General features: G+C 41.2%; 1 protein-coding gene across 20 annotated transcripts in view; it reads left to right on the top strand.

Annotated features, from left to right (window-relative positions):
* TENM2 (teneurin transmembrane protein 2) overlaps positions 1–25,106 on the top strand; it is a 1,085,256-nt gene that overhangs the window by 1,020,925 nt on the left and 39,225 nt on the right. For all 20 annotated transcript variants that reach the window (XM_068205619.1, XM_068205638.1, XM_068205636.1 and 17 more), the window contains 2 exons: positions 10,701–10,847; positions 22,432–22,642. In XM_068205619.1, the coding sequence (XP_068061720.1) occupies positions 10,701–10,847; positions 22,432–22,642 (358 nt within the window). The remainder of the gene's footprint in view (positions 1–10,700; positions 10,848–22,431; positions 22,643–25,106) is intronic.

Here is a 25,106-nt window from a genome sequence, read left to right as displayed (position 1 = left end):
GATAAAAATGTAATGAAATGCGAGGAGGGATGTCACTCAAAAGTGAATAAATGACAGTGAAGTGAAAAGGAAAATGTCAGTTCTCATCAGTATTGCTTCTGAATTTTTGTCCTGTGACTAAAGATTATAGGTTTATTAAAGATGAACTTCCACAGGGCTACTGCTACTGATCCCTTACTTGAATGAGGTAACTTCAGCCCAGCCTAGGAAATAATTACCATTGGTAAGTGGTTTTCTTCAGAGTGAGAAGCAGGTGAGCATGCTGGAGAACTCACATACAAGTCTTGTGTTGACAGATTTGTACCTTGAGGAGCAAAGCTGTGTCACTAAACTGCAGGAGAGCTTTTTCAGTGAGTGACACCATTAAAAAGGATTTTTGCAGAAACTTCCTGAGTGCTTACAGCAGTTATTAGAGTAAATTGGATATGCACTGTGCCTGATTAAGCATATTCCCACATACGTGTTTACCCTGAAAGCCAGAGCTGTCCCCAGGTTCTCTTTGCTGGATTGTGATCTGTGAGATTTCACTGCAGCAAACCTCGGGGAGCATTCTGGTGTTCCCCCGTCAGCTGCACACAAGTGGAACCTGCTGGAAATCCTCTGCAGCCGAGTGCAGGCAGGATTGTCTTGGTGCTGAGCAGTGGGAAAGGGCTGCACACTGCTCAGGTTCACAGCTCTGAGCAAATGGGCACTAGCTAAAGGAAAGCCTCATTGAAATGGTTCTTCTAGGAACTCACCCCCTGGTAGGGGTGACCCAGAAAGGTGGAAAAGTCTCTCCTCCAACCCGTGTCTCCAAAGAAAGACTCAGTAGTCTTCAGCCGTCCGGTCTCAAGGTAGTTTATTGTGTGTTATCTAAAAGATTTCTCCCTGAGCTGCTGTGGTCCGTTCAGCAGTCAGGCAAAGGCACACACTGACTCCCAGGGGGCTGGTGCCCTCGTTTATATCATATATTACGTATTAGATGTTTATAGTTTTCTCCCAATGCCCATCACTTGTACTGAACAGTGACTTTCTACTCTAAACCAATCTGTGAGTGCCAACATCACCAAGAACATGGAGGTTAGGAAGAAGAAGGAAAGAGGACAGGGCACACCCAAGTCCCTCCATCTTAGAACTTCTGACCCCTCTGTACAAAAATCAGATCCCTCTGTACAAGGCCTAAAACCCCCCTGTACAGCACTCAAAAACTCTTCCTTTCACTCTGTGACTACTTCTACTACAATATCTAAACTTCTGTGATTTCTTGTTCTTCCTGCAAGGTTGGTAAATTGTTCCATGGATCACGTTCAAAGCCACAGGGGTCTGTGGCTGCATTCCAGGGTCTCAGATGCTTTTGACCTGGGCCCGGAACATCCAAGAGTGTCCAAGGGACACTCTGGGTTCCGACAGTTCTAACATGCTGCTGGAAACGTGCTGGCAGTTGAGCTATAAACAAGGGACAGTGACACCATACCCCACTGAAACTGGAAACAGGCAGAGTGGGGTAACCTCAATTATGATTTTATTTGAACGCTGAGGATCAATAATGCTGGTCTTCAGAGAAGTCTCATATTCTGGTACCTTTGCTCTGGAACTTTTCTAAGTAATAGCCTGGATAGAAAAGAAAAGTTTCTTTGACATCTGTTTGTTATGTTTAGAGATACTATGAGCTATTCACGTGTTTTCAGCATTGCAAAGAGAGAGTTAATTACACAAAACTGTAGTAAATTGTCTTTTAGATGTTCCTTGCACAAAACATAGATTTTCTTTATTATTATTATTTTATTATTATTATTAGTTATTGGAAATTCCTTTTAACTGATCTTTGCTTCTGCTTTTGTTTGTTTTGTTGGATTTTTTAAAACTAAAGCAAATATCCTGACAATACATAGCTCTGCACTTTTCTGCTTGACATGAATCAGTAAATGGAGTTTATTAATTCAATATACTGATTGTCCTGGTCACATAATCCTATTGCAGCTGAGGCAGAGTGGTCTCCAGATTTCTTAGCTTCATCTCCCACTGCCTTACCTTGTGTTTCCCTTCCTAAGTGCTCCTGGAAAACAGTCCCAGTGGAAGAAGTGACCACCTGCCTGCCCCGGGATGGCTTAAAAACTGTCAAATATAGATGCAAGGCAATCAAATTAAAAGTCTCATTGGTGCTTCTGATGGCTTCTACAGAGAAATGGAAAATAAATGCTCTGCCCAGCAGCAGAAAGACTTAAGTATTCGTTCCAGAGAATTAAGGACACTTCTAGTGAGGCGAGGGGAGGAGAAGAGCCATCAGTTGCCTGGTAGTAAATATGTTTAATGTAAAGCAAGCAGAGCTTAAAGAGCTCGTTTGTCTTCCAAATTTCTTCCTAGTGCAGATTAAATACTCTTGGCTTTCTTGGGGGTGAGATGGAGAAGATGAGCTCCCTTGTAGATCAAAATCACTTTCACAGATTTATTTAGTGTTTAAATATCAAAGCAACTGGCTATATCTGAAGGATTAGGATGTTCCTTTACCACGTAAATAGATAAAAAAGGAACAAAAAGATAACTGTTTTATGCATGCAAGACTTAAACCAGTTCATTTGTGAACACCACATTTTTTTTCTCTAGCTTTTATTAGTTATTTGTGCAGTTGGTAGACATACAAATTGGAAAATTGTATGATATTCATGAGGCTTATGTATATTGACAAGGGATGCAGAATGGTGCCTTGCACTTTAGAATTAAAAGGATGTTTATAAAGTATATTTTACGTACTGAAATATTCATCCTCTATCCTATATCTGCCAAACAACTCAGCATACACAAACACTCACATAACTCAGAATATATTGCTTATCTATTTTAATTTGTTTTGCATACATTGCCCATGTGGTGGAATACTGCTCCTAGGTCATGAGCATTATTTCATACTTTATATTTGTTTATATTCCATCTCCATAAATTCTAGCCTTAACAAACATGTGAGATATATTTATTTTATTATTCAAATACCCATTATTTTTGGCCAGTTGTAATCATATTTTAATGTCACGAAGATTTAGGATTGCTGCAAACCAGAAGGCATAAAATATTTAGTGCATTGCTACTATTTTTCATTCCAAACTATTCCACAAAACTTCATAAAAATTTCTGGTTTTTGCTCTGGCACTTTCTTCGGGTTTTTTCTTTTGGACAATTGGAATGTTGGAACTCTGAAATCCAAACCCATGCAGTGTGCAGCCATTTAATGGAATCGATGTGATTAATACTTTAAGAAGATCAGCTGCAGAATATAATGCACATGTCTAAATAGTGGTTTTCATCCTGAAGGGATTCCAAAGTTCTGTACCAAATTTAAGGGACAGAACGTACTAATCTGCCACACAGAAATAGAGGAAACTGCCTGCTTCTGTTAAGGCTCATATTTATTCTTCTGTCAGAGATAACCTGCACACTTACACGGGATCAGCATTTGCATACCTGAAAGTTAATTGCTAAATTATAAATTCTATGCAGGCATTAATATCTAATGAATAGCAAGCAATTATATTTTAATAGTGCCTGAGAAAACTGGGATTCCCTGCCCTGAGAATTATGAAATATAAAGCTCTAAAACCGAATGGATGATAGATAATTCAGTTTAGAAGGGATGTCAGCAGGTCAACTGGTCCAGCCTCTCCTTCAAAGTAGGGTGCTTTTGAGGTCAGACACCAGACTCAGGCCCATACATTTTAGGGCAGACTCCCTACAACCCCTACAGGCTGTTACCTCCCAGTGCTGTGCATCTTCTGCAGAGTATTGAGCTGCTTAAGCAGGTTATAACATCTGCTTGTTCTCCCTGCAGCTCCCTACTTGTGTATCCGTGTGTGTGTGCACAAATCCCATTCCCTCACATTGCTGCATTCAAACTGAATTTGAAATACTGATGAAAACTACTGTTAAGTAGCACTGACAGACAGGGAGCAGTTGTGTTTGGTCACTCTAAATGCTAACTTGGCTTACTGGGCATTTTGATTGACTTAAATCCTCAATATGGTGAAGTTTTTTGAATGTTAAAGGAGTTACAGTTAAAGAAATGCAATTAGCATTTGGAGAAAAAGTGTGTAATGTGATTTTTCTTTTTTATCTTTTATGGAGGTTCTCATCTAAGGAGGAAAGGAATTCATTTCTCCTCTATGCAGTATGTGGAGGATTGTGAAGTGAAAAAAGTATTTTGAAGCTAATGACTGAACTGTCTTCCTACAAAAATCCTAAATTACATTAAGTCTAGATTACGTTGTAATTAGATTAGGTATTCTTTCAAACATGAAGTCAGTGTTTTGCTTGTTGCCCTTCAATTGACTGAATTTACACATCCTGTCTGATAGGTCACTTTATCATTTAGCTGCCACAAAATTCTTTAAATATACGTTATTTTAGAGATAAATTCAGCTTGAGAAGGCTTCTTTCTCAGAAAAGATATTACATATTACAAAGGATGATGCCAGTGCTTGTGTGTGATATCAGAAACATTAATGCAATAAAAGATTATGGTTTTGGTAGTAGTTTTATGAATGCAATTTCACCTGGAATTATATTCTAAATGGATTTTGTTACAGTAAGATTAATTTGAAAGACCCAGCTATCTTAAATACAAATTTTTACTGCAGCTTTTATATATCTTTTTATTGGGTATATGAATAGGAGTTGGATATGAGTCTTGTTTGAAAAGAATACACTGTGTAACTCAAATGTGCTGGTAGGGTCAAATTTTAGCTTCTACTCAAAATTTCAGCAAATAATCTGCTTGGCCTCTGGAAGGGGCTGTGTGGCTCAGCTGCAGCTCTTGGGCTGCAGCAGTTTCTTAACTTATATTTCACATAATTTCTTTGCTCATGCTGGTGCTCAGGTGAAACTCATCCCCTGATCCTGGGAAAGCCATGGGGCACAGTGCTGGGCTCTGTGCAGGAGGAGAGGTGTCTTTGTGCTCACATTAACCATTTTGGGGTGCAGAGAGAGCCCTGCCTGGCTGTCACAGAGCACTGGGACTTCAGCATTGCAGAGGCTCCTCAGCCTGGTGACTGACCTTCCCATAAGGCAGCCTCCCTTCCTTCTGGAAACTGTCTGTGTATAAGGAGCCCAAATTCTGGGCTCAGCTGAAGCTCTGTGTGTATACTCAACATTCTGAGCAGACATGGGCATTTGATTGGTTTCTGCTTGGTTTCCTCAAGTCTCAGGACAGTGTAGCACAATCTGTCCCCCTGTTTTCCCTGCCCAGCTGTTGGCAGCTTGGAGGGGCTCACACCAAAAGCTGGTGGCAGAGAGCTCTGTTGGTTGGCACAAGAGGGAGACCTCGAGGGTGTTTTCCCCCCACGTCACTGGAGGAGACTCTGCTTGAGTCACTGAACATGAAGCTGGATAACATGGAATGTTCTGGGACAAATCCCTTGTTAACAAGCCATGAAGCTCTTGCAACCCTGGGGTTTTCCTCAATCTCAAAATTTTGTGTCCTCTATTGCAACATAAGTTTCCCTCTCTTTGTTTGTGTGTGTGTCTCTGTATAGTTTTTTTTTTTTTTGTTCTTTTCCCTCAGAAAGATGCAAGTGACTTTACTTGAGACTTACTTTTTCATACCAGCAGTTCCCTTTCATGTGATCGTTACTTCTCTTCTAAACAGTCACACGTTTTTTCTCCTATTTCTCTGTTTTATTTGGAGAGTTGCATGTTCCCTGAGTTCCTGCCCTTATGTGTAAAAGACTGGAATTGCAGGATAGGTAATGCTGTTATGAAATATATATCCCAGGCAATTTAAGAAATCTTACTTAAAATTCCTAATTGTTTGTCTGCACAGGAAGTATTGGAATGGAGGATTTTAAGGCTCTTTAAACATATTTTTGGCCTTTCTTATGTTTTTCAGCCAGTACAATAAATACAATTGTAGCTGGGCCAGTCTGTAGTTATAACTCAGGCATGTATTCATCTACACAGCACATCTGCAAGCAGATATTTATTCTTTATTTCTTGGCTTGATGTGTCGCTTGAAGAAATACTTAGGGTGTTGAGAAGTTTTAAACAAAATGTTTTCTCTGGAAAAAAAAAAAAAAAAAAAAAAAAAAAAAAGCAGTAGCAAGGCAGCCAGTCAGAGCATGCTGGTGACAAACACTTGAGTGCCAGGGAGAAGCTCCTGCTGTCTCTGAGCCCTCTCTGGAAGCAGCAGCTTGTGGTATGTGGCAGTGGCACTGGGCTTTGTGCTGCACTGAGAGCCTGGCTTCATTCTCAGCAATTTGTCAATCAGTGTCACTGCCCTGCTTCAGAGCCCTGGGCTGGTGCCTCTGCATGGCTGCAGCCTGCTCTGGAACTGTCAAAACTCACTCACAGGGGCCTCACCTCTCACTCAGCCAGCACTCTGGTTCATTGACATGTGTTTTGTTCTGTGTTTGGGGTTTGAGTTTATTTCAGTTGAAGTATGACTCTGTAGAAAATTACTTGTGCCTGTGCCTAGCATAACACTGTGTCATTTTTATTTGTATGCCCTTTCTTTGGCTTTAACTAAGCCCTGAAGGCTTTGGAATTGAAGGATTAAAAAATAACAATAGCAAATAAAAAGCATAATTTTATTTTCAATGTTGCTAGGTACCTCATTCCATGTACCTCATTTATTATTTGCTAGATAGCTGTAGGCATACCAGCAGCTCACTGAAAGAATGAACAGAAAATATGGAAACAGTGATTAGCCTCTAAAATCCAAATTAAATAGGCTATTGTCATTACTGCTTTTATGTCATTTCTCTAAATTCTTTAGGTGCCATCATATCCCAGACTACTTTTATTTGCTCCAGTTCTGTAGTTAACAGCTGTAATGTGAAGATGAGAATTGAAATGTAATTTAAATGTTCCCCTTGAAACTTGTGTGCATCCTGTGAGTGAGGAAACACTGTGCTGTAGAACATACTCTTCACTGCAGGGCTTCTTCACCCACAGGACCACCTGATCCAGCCTCAGCTGAAGTCACTGGAAAGGCTCCAGTGACTGCCAGGATGCTTTGGATCAGGATGTGTGACATGAGGTCATGTGGAAAGACAAACACGAGATATCATATTCCAGCTGTAGCTGTGCACATGTGCTCTACATGGGGAGAGCTGCTGGGAACCCACTCTGCTGGGAGATGCTGTTTGGAGAATAAATGGCTGATGCCATAGGATCGGAAGGACTCAAAAGACACAGGCTCTTGATTTACTTGTATTTTTCCATGTACAAACTGAGAGGCTAAAAGCATAATGCTTTTCTCTAAGTGGCTCTGAGATACCACTTAGATTTTTTTCCCCTTCATCTTTCCTATTCTCTTTTTTTTTTATTTTAATTATACTAAGAGGCTACCTCTTCCATCAGAGTTTGGAAACTTTAAAAAGAGAAAGGTTTCTCTAACTTCTCTTTCCCTGGCTGCCCTTTCCCTTTCTTTTTGCAGAAAGATTTGCCCCACCATAAGTGGGAATTCTGATGATTCTGACTAAAACGACAAATTGGTTGGGCAGACTTTATGGTTTAATTACTTAAAATGTTTGTTTTGGAGTTTAAAGTAGTTTATGCAATGGAAAATCTATATATGTGTGGGAAGCTGGACATGTGTACTTGTATACTTGAAGTTTGGGAATGCCAGAGTAAAAATAAAATCTGTGCAGAATTTATCCAAAATTCGATTAGAATTCTTGGTGTACTGCCTAGGTACTGGAAATTAATTTTTTGAGTTCAAAAATGAGCTATCACCTTACAATTTAATCTCAGAATAATTTCACTGTAGATGGAAACAGCTTACCTACAGGCTCAACAAGTACGAAGGAATTAAGCACAATCCATTTTTGAACCAAGCACAGTCCATATTTTGGTTTTTGCTTTCATAGTGATTCTCACTCTGATATCTCTCATATGCTCGTCACAGATTCCTGATGCAACACTGGAAAATGTTCTGAAATATTTCTTGCTGTTTTAATTGTGAATTTATATATACCTTTAGTAAAGTTCTCAGCTTCCAATTCCACAGGCAAGCTGGAGATAGGGAGGAGGGAGGCTGCATTAGTGTTTCACCTTTAGCAGCAGCTAGAAAAGTGTGAGACACTCAAACTGCTGTTGCCTGTGCTCTGCCTGTTCTGTGAATAAATAGGTTGTCAATCTAGCACTTTAAACAAGCACTTTCTTCTTTTTTAACCTTGCTTCTTGACATTTTCCATTAAGCATAGTGTAATGAAAAAGATGAGGGGAATTTCTCTACACACCAGGAATAGCAACCTGTCTGCTTAGCACCAAGGGCCCTTTGCTGTGCGGTGACTGAGAGCTTCATCCCACGCTGGATTGCTTCTTGAGATGAGATGCTGATAGCCCTTCCCTGTGTGGCTGTGGCTGCCTGGCTCTGGGAGGATTCCCCAGCCAGCCAGGAGGCAGCAGTCTGCTGAGTGTGGCTGCAGAATGCAGGCAGGCTCTGCCAAAGCACCGAGAGCTGGGTGTGCTTCCTGCAGTGAGCCTGTCCAGCCAAGGCCATCTGTCCAGCTGTGCCACTGAGCCTTGGCTCTGAAGGCTCCTCAGGCAGGCACTTTGTCACCTTGTCCACTCTCCAAACCCCTTGATGGCCACCAAGCCCATGAGATATGTGGAAGTCCTGTGTGTGCAGAAGATGTTCATCAGTAATAATCACTGCTCACATGCACTGGTAGGAAGATTTAAATAGAGATAGGCAGTGCAATTCCTAAATATAAGCCTTCTTTAGAAGAAAACTGTTATTACTGCATCATAATGGAGCTCTGTCTTCTGGTTAGTCTAACAGACTAGAATGCTATATAGATACTTTCTTGAAGAAAGGCAAAACCAGAAATCCATATATGCACATAGGCATGTACAAAGACATAACCATGCAAAATACCTAATTAGTTGTCCATTACTTAAAGCTGTTTCAAAGCTAATTCATCATTATTTTAATAGATCTTTTAAGGAAGACATTATTGTCCAAGCACTTGGATCTTATAGTAGTGTACTGCTGTTCCTTCCCTTCCTTCTGATATTTATGCTGCTCAAACACCAGGTCTGTCTTTGGAAGGCTGCAGTTAAATAAGCTCTGTGGAGGTAGCATCGTGTTTCCTAGCAACACCATGTCTGTGGCAGTGATGCTGCCTTCCCTCTCTTCTCTAAACGCAAAGTCATGTCCATTAATCCCCAGCTGCACTTAAAACTTTTCAGGGATTTTGCTAGCTCCCTACTGTTCATGTTTTCATTTTGCTCAGATGCTGCAAGGCAAACTGCTTCAGTGATTTAATTCTTGTCGGTGCCTCAGTAGAAAACCAACCACATGGGTATATTCACAATTACTATTTGGTTTTCATTTAAAACAAATAATTTGTCCTACACTGTGATGCCTCCCCTCAAACATTATCATTTTGGTCATTCAAATAACCTGACAAATGGAAGAGATAAACTGAATGTCTTGAAAATCTATTACCTGTGCTGCAAAAGTAACTGATTTTTTTAAGCTAAGATATGTAGTGGCAAAATAACCCTAAATTGAAGTGAAAGAGGCTTTTTTTTTTTTTAATACACAGCAACATTGAAATAAAACTTGTAGGACTTGTTTCTATCTGCCAACAGCTTTCTGTGTAACATGAACTGAATAGTCTTTGACCTCCTGTGATACCAGCTGTGTGAGTTCCAAGGGTATCACTTTGTTGTGTGGAAGCTCCTGCAGCATTGTGAAAAAGAGTCAGGGGTCAGAGAAACTGCTCTCTGACTTCACCTGCCTACAGCCAAGGCAGCTGGGAGGAGCAGGAGGAGACAAATTCAGAGCTGTGGCTTTCTGAACAGGTTTGTAAAAGCACACACCTATTGTCAGGCAACACAGCCTTCTCCTCCTGCTCAGATGCACAAAGAGGTGCTGTGAGAGGTTGGCTGCAGGCTTCAAATCTTCTGTCATCCCACAGACAAATACCTGTGCTTGTGTGGATTGAGTGTTGATGGATCTGGTTGTATTTACCAAGGCTGCAGTTTGGTTTTCTTACCTTTTTCCATAATGAATATTCAGTAAGATACAGTAATGTCTCCTGAGACTCATTTACTTACAGGAGAAAGGAGTTGAGGTATTCTATCACCTATGGACATTTGTTAGAACTTGTAAGCAGCTTAGCTAATTAATATTTTTGTTCCTAATTTGGCTTTTGCTATACAATAAGTCATATTTACAGTCAATTCAAAACACTCGTCTTTGAGGGGATATCTCTTCTAATGTGTTTTTCAGAAAGCCTAAGATGTGACACCAAAATATAAGTAAACTTAGTGTTAAATAAGTAGGTATTCTAAAATTACCATCAATGAAGGAAAATATTAATTAATTTATTTTAACAAATAAAAGTATATATTTAAACTTTGTGCTTAGACACGTTCTGGAGAATGATGCAACAGTCAGTACAAAAAGTCCTCTGAGCATTGACGAGCTTGTTGAAGATATTCTCCCTCATGTGTATACACACTGGGAAAAATAAGAGACAGATCTTCTGTCAGCAGACTGTCATTTCTGTCAGCTCAAGGTCTGGATCTTTAGACGGTTCTTGAAGCATGTGTTACAGCAGGTAGGGCTCCTGAGCTAGACCCGCGTTTCTCCAGGGTGTCCCCTTCCTTTGCCGAGGGCTCCTGGCGGTGGCAGGACCGAGCCTTTTTGTCTGCACAGTAGCACGGCCTGAGCGCAGCGGGTGGGAGTGCCCGGGGCTCACCTTGTCCGTTTGTCCTCCCAGATGGCTGCCCGGACCTGTGCAATGGCAACGGGAGGTGCACGCTGGGCCAGAACAGCTGGCAGTGCGTCTGCCAGAGCGGCTGGAGGGGGCCGGGATGCAGCGTCGCCATGGAAACCGCCTGTGCCGACAGCAAGGACAACGAGGGAGGTGAGCCGAGCCTTTCCGTCACCCGAGCGGGCTCTGGGAGCCGCTGTCCTGCACGAGGCTGGCGCTGCCGGCAGTGTCACACTTCTCCCCAGCACAGCACAGCACAGCACAGCACAGCGAGCCGTGGGCGTGCGGGACACGCAGGGACCCGGCTCGGTCCCAGCCGGGCCCGGGTGGGAGCACGGCCCGGCCCGGCCCGGCCCGGCGGAGCTGCCTGCTGCGGGCTCCTGGGGCAGTGACACAGCAGCTCCCTGCGCCCCTCGGAGCGGCTGACAGAGCCACCGAGCTGGCCTTGGCCTCTCCTGTGCACAGCCCCTGCCAGGCTGTCCCTGGCTGTGCACAGCCCCTGCCAGGCTGTCCCTGGCTGTGCAAAGCCCCTGCCAGGCTGTCCCTGCCTGTGCACAGCCCCTGCCAGGCTGTCCCTGGCTGTCCCACAGCCCCTGCCAGGCTGTCCCTGGCTGTGCACAGCCCCTGCCAGGCTGTCCCTGGCTGTCCCACAGCCCCTGCCAGGCTGTCCCTGCCTGTGCACAGCCCCTGCCAGGCTGTCCCACAGCCCCTGCCAGGCTGTCCCTGGCTGTGCACAGCCCCTGCCAGGCTGTGCCTGGCTGTGCACAGCCCCTGCCAGGCTGTCCCACAGCCCCTGCCAGGCTGTCCCTGTCCCACAGCCCCTGCCAGGCTGTCCCTGGCTGTGCACAGCCCCTGCCAGGCTGTCCCACAGCCCCTGCCAGGCTGTCCCTGGCTGTCCCACAGCCCCTGCCAGGCTGTCCCTGCCTGTGCACAGCCCCTGCCAGGCTGTCCCTGTCCCACAGCCCCTGCCAGGCTGTCCCTGCCTGTGCACAGCCCCTGCCAGGCTGTCCCTGTCCCACAGCCCCTGCCAGGCTGTCCCTGGCTGTGCACAGCCCCTGCCAGGCTGTCCCTGGCTGTGCACAGCCCCTGCCAGGCTGTCCCTGGCTGTGCACAGCCCCTGCCAGGCTGTCCCTGGCTGTGCACAGCCCCTGCCAGGCTGTCCCTGGCTGTGCACAGCCCCTGCCAGGCTGTCCCTGGCTGTGCACAGCCTCTGCCAGGCTGTCCCTGGCTGTGCACAGCCCCTGCCAGGCTGTCCCTGGCTGTGCACAGCCCCTGCCAGGCTGTCCCTGGCTGTCCCACAGCCCCTGCCAGGCTGTCCCTGGCTGTCCCACTGCACAGTCCACGTGCCGGGCTCGTGGTGAGCTGTGTGAGATGGGTTGAGCTGTGTGAGATGTGTGAGTGCTCAGCGAGCGTGTAGGGTAAGGGGCTGTCATCCCTGCTCTGTTTTCCCTGCCCTTTGTCAGGCATATCGCTATTAAATATAGGATGTGTTCTGCATTTCCCTTCAAAGATGTTTTTTCGGGCTTTGTTGAGCCTTCCATGGTGGCCTGAAAGCAGTTCTGAGGTGTTGTGTTTTCTAAACAAGATTGGTTAATTTGCTCCTTCATTTAAAGGAACTTTCTTATTCCTTTCAATATAATATCTTTAGTAAGTCACATAGATTCTTTTTCCTGTGCTTCTGCTCTCTGCTATAAACCAAGCCTCAGACACAGCTTTTTTCCTTGAGACTCCTTCCCTTTTCTTTGGCCAATAATTAAGCTAAAGAAAACATCCGCTGTTTGCTGATTAATAAATATTTTATAAATGTATTTCCTAAAACTGCAAAGCAACATTGAGCTGTATCAAGGGTAAAATTGTCATTAGGCTGAGTGCTTTAAATAAGTCCCAAACTGAGGAACAGGTGTATTTGGTTTTGATTACATGGCATTAACCACACCTGAATATCATCAACTTGTTTTAATTTGTAAATCCTCTGTTAGTTCCTTGGTTTCACATGCTCAGTGCTTACAAAAGTATTTTAGAAGTTCAAAAGCTATTTCAGTTTCAGAGAAGTAGAACTTGCTTTATAGCTGTTACTGAATTATAGAAAGCAGAGTCTAACTGCCAGAGTACATTAATTGGCTTTTAAGTATACAACAAAACCCAGTAAACTTGTGTTAATATTCAGTGTAAGAAACTAAAAGGTGAAATGCTTAGGTTTGCAGTTTTTACATGCTTTGAAGATTATAAAGGGAAATTTGAAAATGGATGTATTATTAGAATTTCCTCAAAGAAAGGAAAAAAGTTGGAAATATTATTAGAAAAGCTGGAATAAGAGGTTTATTTATCTATCCAGGACATTATTTTGCACTTGTAAAACAGACAGGCAAGCAGGGGAGGAAATGACCAGTGACACTATTGAGCTGCTCATCCTAATGAAAAATTGTAGAATTGTAAAGCTTATTCAAGGAGGATAAACAGGACCTCATCAGAGGTAAAGAATACAGATACATAATATTATTAATTAATAATTACTGCAGAATTGTATATTCCATTATCATGTGAGGTGCATGGATTTTGGTTTACCACAGTAAAGCACCTGAAAGAAAATTATTAGGTCTAGCTGAAGGCTGGAAAAGCTTAGGGGAGAACTCTCCAGATGTTCTCAGTGTTTGCATTTTAAATAATTTTTTCCAGAGACTAGAGTGGTTACTGGTCACTGGTTCCTGTGAGTGTAAATAGTTTGAAAATTTAAGCTTGATCCAAGATCCAAACAACCTGAGAAGTCCCTTTGTCCCCCATGTTTTCACATGGGGTTTTTTTGATAAAGGTGGAAATCAATCTCTTGTCTTCTGACCCTTTGCTCAGCACTCTAATTCAATGATCATTCCTGCTCTTAATAGTCTCATTAATTCCCATAGAATGTTTATATAAGGGAGCTCATCACCTGTTCAGCTGCTGTTTCTCCACAAGCTTTCCAGGCATTCCTGAAAAACCAGAGGCACTTTGAGCCACACTGTGTTCCCTGCACACAGCTTGCCTCAGGTTGTGCCACTGCACTGCTCTCAGTCTCTCCCGTGCCTTGGTGGTTTGTGCTGCTGCAGTTTGCTCAATTATATTTTGGGGTTCAGATTCCTCTAGGATGTCCTGGGCTTCTGTCCCATGTGAGCTGTGAGGACAGAGGCATTGTCCTGACCACCAGTTTGTCATGTTCACAAGAACTACAACAAAACTCAAAACCAAAAATAATGTTAATCACTTAATGATTAATATCTCAGAATGCAGTCCTGCCTTTGCCTAAGGATGTGCTGCTCTGTACATGTCTGGTTCACTGCACACCTGGCCAGGAATCTGTCCTCTGAGCTCTGTGTTCATAGGGGAGTTTGCAGGAATGGAGAGACTGGAGGGGCTGTGTAAAGCTGCACCTTTATGTAATTGTGACTCTCTATATAAAGAAACAGATAAAATTAAGTTTTCTCATTAGACAAAGCTGAAAAGTGTACTATGGGAATCAATAGTAAAGATCCAGCTAGTTACCATAATGCAAGGTTTCACATAAAATGCAAGTTTATTGGAAGTTAAAGAAATTGCCTCTTCTCCCAGTCACTCTTTTCATTTGAAACTCAGCTGAGTTTATTTGCAGCAAAGTGTTGAACTCATTTGCTGCTCCATTACCAACATTGCTCTGTTAACATAAGCAAGTAGTTCTGGGGTAGTACAGAACACACAAGCTGTTCTTTTGGAAGGCAGTAGGGTAGCTAAAAATACTTTTTTTTTTCCTTTTTCCTAAATGAGTTTTTTTCTGGACAGTTGAGCCTCCTTCCTTTCTGTCCATCTCTGCATGTTGTTAAGATACAATTCCTTCAGCATGTCACTGAAAGGGAACTATAATTTCCTGTCTTCTGTGGCAGCAGATTTAGCATATTTTGGAGCTTTTTCCCTGTTCAGCCATTCTTATTGCAATTGTATCTCACAATCAGATTCAAAGGCCTTGGGCCAAGTCTTCATTTTATGGATGTCAAGGAGAGCATTGCCACTGACTCCAGAGGGTTTCTCATTTGTCCTGCTTTGTCTTATTATCTGCCACAATGCAAACTCCATACCATAGTTCAAAAAGAGAAAAATGAAAGATTATACTTAATATTTTCTTTCCATTTTAGATAAATGTCCTTTCATTGGTTTATTCCTAGAAGAGGCAGATGAGTCCCCCTCTCTTTTAGACTTACAAATCTTCATTTAAAATGAGATGTCAGAGTGGATTACTGGCATAAATAAAATGTGATTCCAGAGCAGCGAGAGGAGAGAGTCTCCAAAGCTGCTTTCTCCTCTTAGGGTAGGGCTGTTCAGGGCGAATGGTCTGAGGTAACACTGGGAAATTCACCTGCTTTTGTCCTCACCATCACATGTCAAATCAAGATATGGGCTTAACTAGGCCTGGAAGTGCCCAAGGCCAGTTTGGAGGGGCTTGGAGCAACCTGGGATAGTGGAAGGTGTCCCTGCCCATGGCAGGGGTGGAACTGGATGAGCTTTAAGGTCCGTTCCAACCCAAACTAGCCTGTGACTCTATGATTCATAATGAACATGTTTAGGCTTACTAGGGTGCACAGGCTACTTTGCTGAAAAAACTTGAAAGTCTCTTATTTATCTTTTTGGTGGGGTTTTTTTGTTTTTGTTTTTGTTTTTGTGTTTTGTTTTGTTTTTTCTCCTGCTGGGGTTTTTTTTGGTTGTTTTGTTTCTTGTTTTTTCATTTCTCTTTAAGGACAAAGCCTAACTGAAAAGTAAGGGGATTCTGGCATGGACTCACTTTTAACATCTCCCTAAATTGGAAAATGCTTCTGTTTTCCAAACCATGTTTGGATTACATAATTTGCTCACTGTGGCTGCTTCTAAAGCTAATATCTTCCTTTAATCAGTCCCTCAGTAATCTAATCATTATTAAGCATCTTTTGGAGGGATTAGAAATAGCTTTATTTAAGACCTGTAATTGTCATTACAATATATAATCCCCCTAATGGACACGTATAACCCATTTAATTCACTGTGGCTTTATTTTAGGAAATTATGGCATTACTGATGGTATTTTGAGGAATGGGAGAGGATATGTTACTTTTTACATTCCTATTCCTTTTGGCATATTGCACAAGGAAATCACTACTGTGGCTGTTTATACCCATCATTTTTCAATAACTATTTTATAATAATTTGCTTGGTCCAAAATTGAAAAATGTTTTTAGTATCTCAAAGCAGTCTCCTTAAATTACTTATGCTTAACTAAATTTCACTTTAGCCTTTGCAGCACTTTCAGCTTCATGAGACAATGGGATACACAGCAAAACTCAGATGTCTTTCCTAAAGTATAGTTTCACTAAATGTTGGATACAGTTGATATCCATCACATTTGAGGAATCTTTGTCCTATGTGTCTTGAGATAATTTGGGAGAGAGATTTAAGGATCTTGTCCTCTGCAGAGGCAGCCTTGGCACAAGCCCATATTGCCCACTGAGGTTGCTCTTTCTAGGCTTTTCTTTTCCTTCTTTCTCTCTTCTCCAACCTTTTGTATCTGTTCAAATTTACTCAGTTTTATAGTTTTTATTGGCAAAAGAGTTAAATTATGTAATCTCAGAGAAATAAAAACAGGAAATAAGCAAAGTTTTGCTAAATTTGTTTGTTTTGTATTTGATCAGGATGGAGAGGGCAGGTGCAGGCAAATTAAAAAGAAATATTTTTTTAAAAAAAACTTAAATGCAATCACTGTTTCTATCACTTCCCAGATCACATTTCTCCTCTCAATGTAATTATCTGGACTAAAATAGGTAGGAGAAGGAAAGGAAGCAACCCATAGCAGTATAGAATACTAAGCCAAATAGAAATGAGGAATTTCATATTTGTTATGCAAAGTGGCACATTCTTTTTAAAATACATTTTAATTTCTTTTCCACTTGGCTTTCCAAAGAGAGATGTGCATCTCTCAGACAGCAAATTTTGCCCTTCAGTTTGTTACTCTATATCTTTAACCCCACCAGGAAATACAGTTGGTGGTAATTCTGTTTGGCACAATACATTAAAGATAATGAATTAGAGAAAGCCAACTATCTGCTCCAGTATGAAATCTCTTAAATTCACAAGAAAAATGCATTTCTAGTGAAGTTCATTGTCAGGACAGTGCACTTGACTGATTGAAAGGCTGTTTATTTGAGTTGTCTTAGAAAACTCATCTCCGAAATTAGACAGAAGGAAAATAGAAAGAAAAGAGAAGTGTCTTCCTGCAATAAACATTTAGAAAAAAATTGCTTTTAGAAAATTACAAATCCTGTGCCTTGATACTGCATCAGGCTCGTGACATTTAAGATAATACAAGTATTTCACAGCACAAAAGCAAATCATGTAATTTAGCTTGCCTCAACAAGCATTGCCTCAGCGGGGGTCTCTAATTCAGCACAGACAAAAGATTTTATGAAGTTCTCAATATAAATACCCAGAATACTCTTGGCACAGAAATACCTTCCCAGAGCCTGTACAATAGTCAGTTGTGGAACATTAAATGCAATCAGGAGCTGAAATCTGTAGTGGATGGGGGCCAGAGTGAATCACGTGGGCTCGGGTATAAAATCTGTATCAAAAGTAGGCACTCAAATTTTGACAAGAGCTAATGAGTGTGCTTGTATGTGATTTTGTTACAGCTTCATGTCAGCCTCTAATCGCCTTTACACACATTAGCCAGCTTATCCCTCCCTGTCCTTCTCGGGATGTGGGCTGCAATAACTCACTCTCACAACTGGGGAGAAAGGAAAGCAAGGAGCTCAGAGCCTGCAAATTCCATGGTTTGAAAAGGCACCAGCATCCTTGTAGGTGTCCATGTACACTGGAGCTAGGCAAACATTGTTTTTCAAGGTTGTTCTCACCTTGCAGCCCTTTGGGTCAACATGGCTCTGAGCAAGGAGTGGTTTGGAGTTGGAGCATCAATTATCCACAGGTTCTGAAGGACCCCCAGGCTGGAGCTACACCTGCAGTGGGTTCCTGCAGCTGTTGCTCTCAGGAATGAGGCTTTTCCTGCCTGCCAGAGCTCCAGCAGCACAGGGATCCCGAGTGGGCCAGGGAAGTGGGGCGGGTGCTTCACCACTGTCATCCTCCAGGGTACTTTAAAACCTCAGTGGGGAGGATTTTGGGTATTCAAAGGCACAACCAATCTCCAGGTTCATTCTACTTTACCACAGCTTGGGATTTACAGTCCAGCTTGTCCTGAAAGACAGTTTGGGTTACAAAAATACTCCGTACAGTTAGATACAAAAGCCAGTGTTGTAATGAATGTCCTGATAGTTTACAGGGAGTTTTTACAGGGCTGGAGCAGGAATAGAAGCATTCCCTTTCTTGTTAGCACCAGGAACTTCTGAGGAATTATTTTGAATGATACATGCCAATATAGATAACAGTAATTAGATGAAGCTACAAAAGTGAAAATTTGGGTTAAATATTAAATAAACTTCCTGGTAATAAGATATACTAGGCTGTGGCATAGCCTGCCTGTCTGTTGAAGGAGTTTTGCATGCAATTTTAGAGCTCAATTAATATATTTCTGTGTTGGCAGAGAAGGCCTACTCTTTTGATAATCTGATAGAGCATCTCTAATTCTTTCACCTTGGGTATATTAATACTGCACATAATTAAAATCAGTTCATGATAAATTAACTAATTTGCCCTTAGAGTGATCAAAGACCCTTTTGCCCTCAGGGTTTGTATTAGCTGCTGTTCCCCCCCTCCCCACCTCCATTTTAATCATCAGTCTGAAATGTTTATTGGAAAAAGAAAAATTTCCAGGAATTAGGCTCTGAAAGTCCCCAGCTCCTGCAGCTAGTGAAGTGTAAGGATGCCCTCTGCTGAGCGTGGGCTCAGGAGTTTTGGGTGGAAGAAGAATTGTCTCTTGCTGGGTACAGAAAGCATTGGCTCCGCAAGTTGGATGTCAGGTCAAAGTTCACTCATTCTGATGTGCATCATGAATTGAACCCAAAGCACAACCTGCAAGTATTTGAAGAAATGTGGAAACTGTAGATAATTTACTCATTGGGATTTAAAACCCCAACAGCTCAAGCATCAACTTTCTGCAGAAAGGTGTAGCACTTTTCTAGTTCTGCAATCCAATAACCTGGACATGGTGAGAAATATATTCAGTGATGCTGGAACACTGATGCTGAGAGGTTCTAAATGCATTAGAACAGTAATGTGGTAAAATTTATCACTGTTCCTCCTGAGAGCTTTTTTAATCCTTCTAATGATGGTCAAGAGGAACACAATCATAAGGCAGTCAGAAATATGACATGCAGGAGTAGGTTAATCTACTTTCAGGTACGTCTTTGAAGTTTTCTCTATGCTGTGTAGTGAAGTCTCCCAAAAATCTTGTGGAACAGTTCACAGAAAGTTGAGAAATGTGTGGATCCATTAGCCAAGTGAACTCTTCAAGAGGGATACCATGTCACTTGCTTCATTTCTGAAAAGATTTGGGAATTCAGAAAAACCACAAACAGCAATGGAGATCTAATCCTCTGCTGCCACTTTAAATCAGATCAAAATTTCCTATTTCTTTCATCTCAGTTAAGGCCAAGTCAAGACTTGTGTTGGTCTCAGATTGTTGGAGGAGGTTCAGCACCATCTTAGCTCCCTCTCCTGTCATCTCCCTTTAGCATGCAGAGTATCAGAGAGGTCACTGCCCACTTGAAACTCAGCTGTGCGTGCCATGAAAACCAGCAATATTTTGGTGAAGAAAGTGGTGAGGGTTTGTCATTGAATTAACCATATAAATAATTCAGTATATGTGATGAAATTTGGAGGATGACAAGCTCTGAAATATATATTAAAACCCACAGTACTGAATTCTAATTGAAATTTATGTTAATAGCAGAATTTTCTTTTACAGAAGGTACTTTTTTTCTAACTCTGGTTTTAATCAGCTGAGTCTAATGCAAATAAATGATTCTGTAACAGTTTACTTCATATATAACAGTACAGTATGGCTGGAGAAATGGGCTGAGAGAAACCTCATGAAGTGCAAGGTCCTGCACTTGAGGAGGAACCACCCCAGGCACAAATGTCACTTTTGTCACTTCTTTGTCCAATGACTGAGCAGTGGAGCAGGGTGCCCAGTGAGGCTGTGGAGCTTCCATCTTTGAAGACATTTCAAAAGCTGTGTGGGCAACCAGCGTCTGGTAGCCTTGCTTGAGCAGGGGGCCAGGCCTGATCACCTCCAGAGGTGCTTGCCAATCTCAGCCACTCTGTGATAATGGTCCAGATAGCAAATTAGGCAAAAGTGAGCTAAAAGCAGATGTATTCTTACAGTAACCACTACTCTTTCATGCATGGAGGCAGAGATTTCAGAGCAGCAAAGTCAACAAGAGCAGCAGCTGTGGATGTGAGCAGCACAGTGGTGTCTAAGCCTTTGATACCGAGCAGCAGTGCCCCGGGCCTGGCTGTGTGTGCTGAACAGACCCAGCCCTCGCTGCTGCTTTGCAACAAGCTGGATCAGCTAGTTCACATGAGGTAAAAATATCCTAAATCCTGAATCTTGTCATCTGAGGATAAGTTACTACAGGGGAATATAGCCATATAAGTAATAATGTTTGAAAAAGTAAATTGTGTTATGTTCTATGCCTGTCTTTTCTAAATACTGTTTTAAGCATCTGAAAGCATCTGAGTCTGACTTCACAGAACTGCAGCAAAACCTTCTTACATGGAAGGAATCACAGGCAGGTTTTTCCCTGTTGTTGAATGGAGATGTTTCCAGCCTCCCAGGTCCTGAACTGGCAATTCAGAACAGTTTGATTGCCTGCTTGATTGTTTGTCAGATAACGGTGAGATTGGCAGTGGCAGGGTAATTTACTGAAGATTGCAATGTCAGACAATATCCAAGGGGGCTCGTGAGCATAAAGATGTGATTCACATGACTGACAGGAGCCTGAGGGATTGATATGCCCATTCCAAGTTCATGGTGTCATCACAAGTGTTTGGCTGTAGTATCCCATAATCGGCTGCATGATGAGGTCATTACAGGCAGAACTTATGCTCACCTCTAATAACAACTATGGCCAAAATATGATGCAGCTTGCATAGGTAAATGTAAATTTGTCAGAGGGAGTAATTTATATCCCGTGGTTTGCCTCTGTTATTTCTAGTGTGTTGATAGGATTTCCTTGCCTGGTGGTGATCTGAGTAACAGAACTGAGTGGACCTAACAGTGGGCAAAGCTCAGTTCATAGTTGTAGAGGTCTCACAGACTGGGGGAGAAGCTGAGGAATTCTCAGAGCTTAATAGGAAAACTGCCTTGAGTTATACCCTGAAGCTAATGATGTCCTCAGAACGATTATATAAAGTGGGGAGAAAATTAGCTGTAGCAAAACAGAAAGATCCTGCAGCCTTTTTGGAGACAATTTCAAGATGAATGGAGCTCTTAATGTGAATAGGCGAGTGACCTTAAAGCAGCATATAGCTCTCACAGCAAGGTAGTTTGTCTGACTTAAATCCCCTTAGAGGCCTGAATGAAACATTGTCAGCATAACTTGGCAATTTTGTTTTTAAATCAGGTCAGGCACAGTCATTTCAGGCACACAAAATGGGTTGGAAATAAAAGGCTAATTGTAAAATATGAAAGTTTTTTGTAGTTTTAGATTTTTTTTTTTTAGGTTGTTGTTTTCCCAGTTATCACTGTGCTGGTCTGTTGTGCACTTGAAAATCCTGAAAATGCATGTGTCATGATCTTACCCTAGGGTACTTTTGTCTGCTTCCATACTGGAATGCTCTCTCTTGTGTATGATTTTGAATGTATGCCCAGACCATATTTGTATTCAAAAATCAGATTGATACACCTTGGGAAGTTTTACAGACATAAGTAGATTGCAGATTGAACTCCTGATTCTTGCCAGAGTAGATGAAATGTTTCTAAATTGTTTGAGATGATAATATTTCAAAGCAAATGGTTAATAATTTCAAAATCATAGTAAAACTCCATTGAGAGAACATATTTCAGTTAAATAATGATACCAAATGAAGAGATGATGTTAGAATTGTTACTGTATGTGCTAAAATTGTTAATTATCTAAGTATACTGATTGACCTTGATTCCCTTTTCATTTCTGGTGTTAAAATTCTTTTTCTCTTAAAAATGCATATTAAAAAATATTCATGATAGATAACCTAATCTGTAATATATGATTGAACCCACCAATTTTGTGACTGATCCTTCCTTGTCCAAGCATGCACACAAGTTGTGAGCCAGGTATCCATGGGAGGTGGGAGTTCCAGCAGCCCTCCCCTGGGAACTGCCAAAATGGCTGCAGTGTAATTTGTGTTTTACTTAGGTAATGAGAACTTTGTCATCCCCATCTCCTCTCAGCTGCTCAAACAGAACAAATAAAATTGAACAGCATAATTCTCAAGACAAAAAAAAAAAAAAAAAAAAAAAAAAATGCCAAACAAGCAAATAACTTAAACCAAAATCCTTTATTGCTTGCACTTCCTTTTGCCTAATTTCAGCCCGTGACAGATTTCTTGGGATTTATCTTCATTTAATGCTGATTTACATTAATTGTAGTGGTTTTTAAGCAGTGTGCTCAAAAGCCTCATCCTCATGGCAGTGTTGACTGAATTAGCAGGTTTGGGGTGTGGGGATGGTATGCAGAGTGAATTTTAACAACTTTTCCCAGTGCCTTAAGCTTTCCATGGGTATTACTGCTCCACAGCTCTGTGCTGGATCTCAGTGCCTGTTACCTTTCAGATGGCCTGGTGGACTGCCTGGACCCTGACTGCTGCCTGCAGGCCACCTGCCAGAACAGCCTGCTGTGCCGGGGCTCGCGGGACCCGCTGGACATCATCCAGCAGAGCCACGCCGGAGCTCCCGCCGTCCGGTCCTTCTACGACCGCATCAAGCTGCTCGTGGGGAAGGACAGCACCCACATCATCCCTGGGGAAAACCCCTTCAACAGCAGGTGAGAAAGCCCTTTCAACAGCAGGGAGCAGCTGGCAACATGACACCTGTCTTGGTTTGAACAGACAGGTGTCTGCTAAGGAAGGCAGGAGCCTCCCCTGAAATGGAAAATGTAAACCCCCTCCCTCTGAATTATTATAATTTTGAAATTAAGGAGCTCTCAGGCAAAGATATGGGAATATGAATAACTGTTCTTTACTAGGAAAATTAAAAATACAAATGCAATAGTACAAACAAAAACAAACACTGCCAGAGTCAGAACAGGCTCTGGCACCCTGTGGGTCAGGGTGGTGGCAGCAGTCCCATTCCATGGTGGCTCAGCCCTCCTGCAGTGCCAGCTGTGGTTCTGCCTGACTAGGTTTTCTTTTTCTTCTCTTTTTTTTTTCTTTTTCTATGTGTGTTTTCTAAGATTATTAATTATATATTTGCAAATTAATCTAAAAGCTAGCACATCATTAATTAATATTTAATGCCATTGTATGCTTACAAGAAGACTGGTATTTATCAATATTATATAAATAGGTCTCCATGGAAAGATGCTAAGAAATTGATCAGTATATTATTTATGTTCATATCACCAAAGTTAAGACTGAAGAAAGAGCTTCATTTGAGATAACACCCAAAGGATTGCACTTCATTACAGGAAACTGTTTTCTTAGTCAGGATCCCATTACAGGCTTAGTGGGTGATGTAGAGCATGTCCCTAAATATTTGTCTGTGAAAAGAGGATCATAATGTTTCTGGATACACCAGGCAGGTCCTCATTGTACTCACCCCTATGCTGCACACAATCATTTCCATATTCCATCAGGAAACCCCTGTTGGATCCTACTCTATGTAATATAGATTTTATGGTTTCTATAAAATACTCCATACATATACACATGGAGTTGTTTAAAAAATGGAAAAAATATTGTTCTCTTTTCACCTAAATTTGTGGTGATTTTTATTTTTTAATCCTGAAAGTGTTCAAGGCCAGGTTGGATGGGGATTGGAGCAGCCTGATCTAGTGGAAAATTACCCTGCCCATGGCAGGGAGTTGGAGCAAATTTATCTTTAAGGTCCCTTCAAACCCATTCTATGATTCTATGAATTAGTTCTCTAAACTCAACTGGAGCTGAGCATTTCAGTCCTGAGGCTCCTTAAAAAAAAAAACCCTCATTGGAAACTTTAGATCTTTTTTTATGTTCCTCATGGTAGGAGTCTTAGTTCTGTTTTATTCATCTGAGCTACACGGAAGATTTTAATATATCTTTGCAAATGACCTATTAAGGATGTTAAAATTGGCCTTCACTTCTAAGTTTTGAAGGTATTTCCAATAATTCTATGGCTCAGCTGCTATTTTGAAGGTATTTCCAATAATTCTATGGCTCAGCTGCTATTTTTGGTGCCAATTTTAGGCAAATCTGATGGATAGTGTCAAATTTTAAGTTTTAGAACTGATGGGTTTGTCTTTTAAAAGTGCCACAAAGTCAGCCTCCCAACTTTTCCATATACTGAAACTGCCATTGTCTCAAAAAGTAGCTCCTGTGTTTGTAAGCAGTTTGCTTAGCTCAGTCTGTCATTCCATTGAAAGACATGAAAAAGTGGGACAAAATAATGGTTTGGAGTTTTTTTCCAGTCTTAGTTTAAGAAAAAAAAAGTTATCTCCTACTCTGCTGAAGGAATAAACAATAAAATTTATTGATTGCTAAAACAGGTAAATCTCAACTATTTTTTTTCTGTGCAGAAACAAGATTAAATTATGTTTTCAGGGAAAAAAAAAGCTATTTGTTTTTACACATGTAAATTCATTGGTAAAAAAAATATATATAATTCCTGCATCATTTCAATTTTTCTGTTACACTTTTAAAAGATTACCAAAGAAAGATGACTGCATGTGTGACTATTAGTCAAAACATTTCTTCTTATAAATACATATTTTAGCTACATTTTAGCTTATTCTAATATCCATTGTGTTCCTTATTTAGAATTTTAGAAATAAAATGGAATATTATTGACCAAAATATTTTAATTCAAATTATTTCCTAAAATATTAAAATTGAAGGTAGAAAAAATTAAGTCATGGGCGTCATTAGTTTTCTTCTGCCATCTGGCAATTTCTTTCTAAATCTACTTTCTGCACGGTTTCCCTAGAGAAGCTTGAGTGACTTTTTTCCTGCAACTATTTCTGTGTGTTTGCCACATAAAATAATTCAAGCAAAATGAATAATGCCAAAACAATTATCTTGCTCCAATGTGTTCCCAAGCAGATTTTTCTCAACAGGTTTCAATTTCTATTAAATTCCATATTCTGTTACAAAATGTTGATTTAGCAAATTAAAAATTGACCTGACAGGTCAAGAAGCACTTTAAAGTCCTAAAAGAAAAGTAACAGAAATGGCTCGTTTTTGTTAATTAGATTTTTTAAATGTAATATTGAAGAAAATATTGCATAAAAATATGAGGAAATAGTTGTTAAATGG

The sequence above is a fragment of the Anomalospiza imberbis genome, chromosome 15 (assembly GCF_031753505.1).
Source record: "Anomalospiza imberbis isolate Cuckoo-Finch-1a 21T00152 chromosome 15, ASM3175350v1, whole genome shotgun sequence".
NCBI classification, from domain to species: domain Eukaryota; kingdom Metazoa; phylum Chordata; class Aves; order Passeriformes; family Viduidae; genus Anomalospiza; species Anomalospiza imberbis.
Note: the sequence above shows the minus strand (reverse complement) of the source record. Positions and strands in the feature narration are given on the sequence as shown.